Source organism: Panicum virgatum, chromosome 9K (genome assembly GCF_016808335.1).
Source record: "Panicum virgatum strain AP13 chromosome 9K, P.virgatum_v5, whole genome shotgun sequence".
In the NCBI taxonomy this organism is placed as follows: Eukaryota; Viridiplantae; Streptophyta; class Magnoliopsida; order Poales; family Poaceae; genus Panicum; species Panicum virgatum.
This window is the reverse complement of record NC_053144.1, coordinates 14,929,634-14,930,425: the sequence shown is the minus strand read 5'-3', so window position 1 is coordinate 14,930,425 and position 792 is coordinate 14,929,634. Positions and strand designations below refer to the sequence as shown.

Genomic DNA, 792 nt, shown 5'->3' with positions numbered 1-792 from the left:
TCTATCCCGAACACCCGTTGTCCCATCCTCCTCTCCGCGCGACGCGCGCGTGGCCGACCAGCCGTAGACCACGCCGCGAATCCCGCCTGCATTCGACGCACGCGACCGTCGCGCGTGGCCGGCCGGGGCCGCATCGCGTCGGCGCGAATCCCGCCCTTCCTCTCTCTCCATTTCCCTCTCCTCTCCTTTTTCTTTTTCTCTCTTTCTTTTCTTTTTCCCATTTTCTTTTTCTCTTTTCTTTTCCCTCTCCTTCCCTCTCCCTCTCTCTCCTTTCTCCTACCCGCGCGCTCGGCCCCTGCTTTGCCCGCTCCCGAGCACCGCCCGCTCGGCCTGCTCCGCTCCGCCTGGCCTGGCCCCCCCTCCTCTCTCAGCCCGGCCGCCCGAGCGCCGCTTCCCGGCCTGCCCTGCCCCGCTCTTGCGCGCGCGCTCACCCCACTTGCCCAGCTCGCGCGCGCCGCCCCGGCCCGCCCGTGCGCGAGCACACGCGCACGAACGCGCCGCGCCGCGCCAAGCCGACCCGGGCCGTGGGCACGCGCTCGCCGTGCCGCGGAGCCCCGGACCGCGACGCCGGCCGCCGCACAGCCGTGCCAAGCCGCCTGCCCGCCCGCACCCCGTGCACTGGCCGAGCGCCGTGCCGCGCCACGCCACGCCGGCCCCGGGCCGAGCACACGCGTGCGTGCGCGCACGCTTGCCGCCACGAAGCGCCGACCGCACGACCGTGCCAAGCCGTATGCGCACACCGCCGCCGTTGACGCCGCACAGCGCCGCCTGCCGCACGCACACCACCGCCAT

General features: G+C 73.1%; 1 protein-coding gene across 1 annotated transcript; it reads right to left on the bottom strand.

Moving 5' to 3' along the window:
* Positions 1-276: 276 nt before the first annotated feature.
* Positions 277-792, bottom strand: LOC120647743 (spidroin-1-like). Its single transcript, XM_039924598.1, has one exon. The coding sequence runs from the start codon at positions 790-792 to the stop codon at positions 277-279; it is 516 nt and encodes a 171-aa protein (XP_039780532.1).

Coding starts and splice junctions, on each gene's coding strand:
- LOC120647743 (XM_039924598.1), bottom strand. CDS start 792: ATGGCGGTGGTGTGCGTGCGGCAGGCGGCGCTGTGCGGCGTCAACGGC.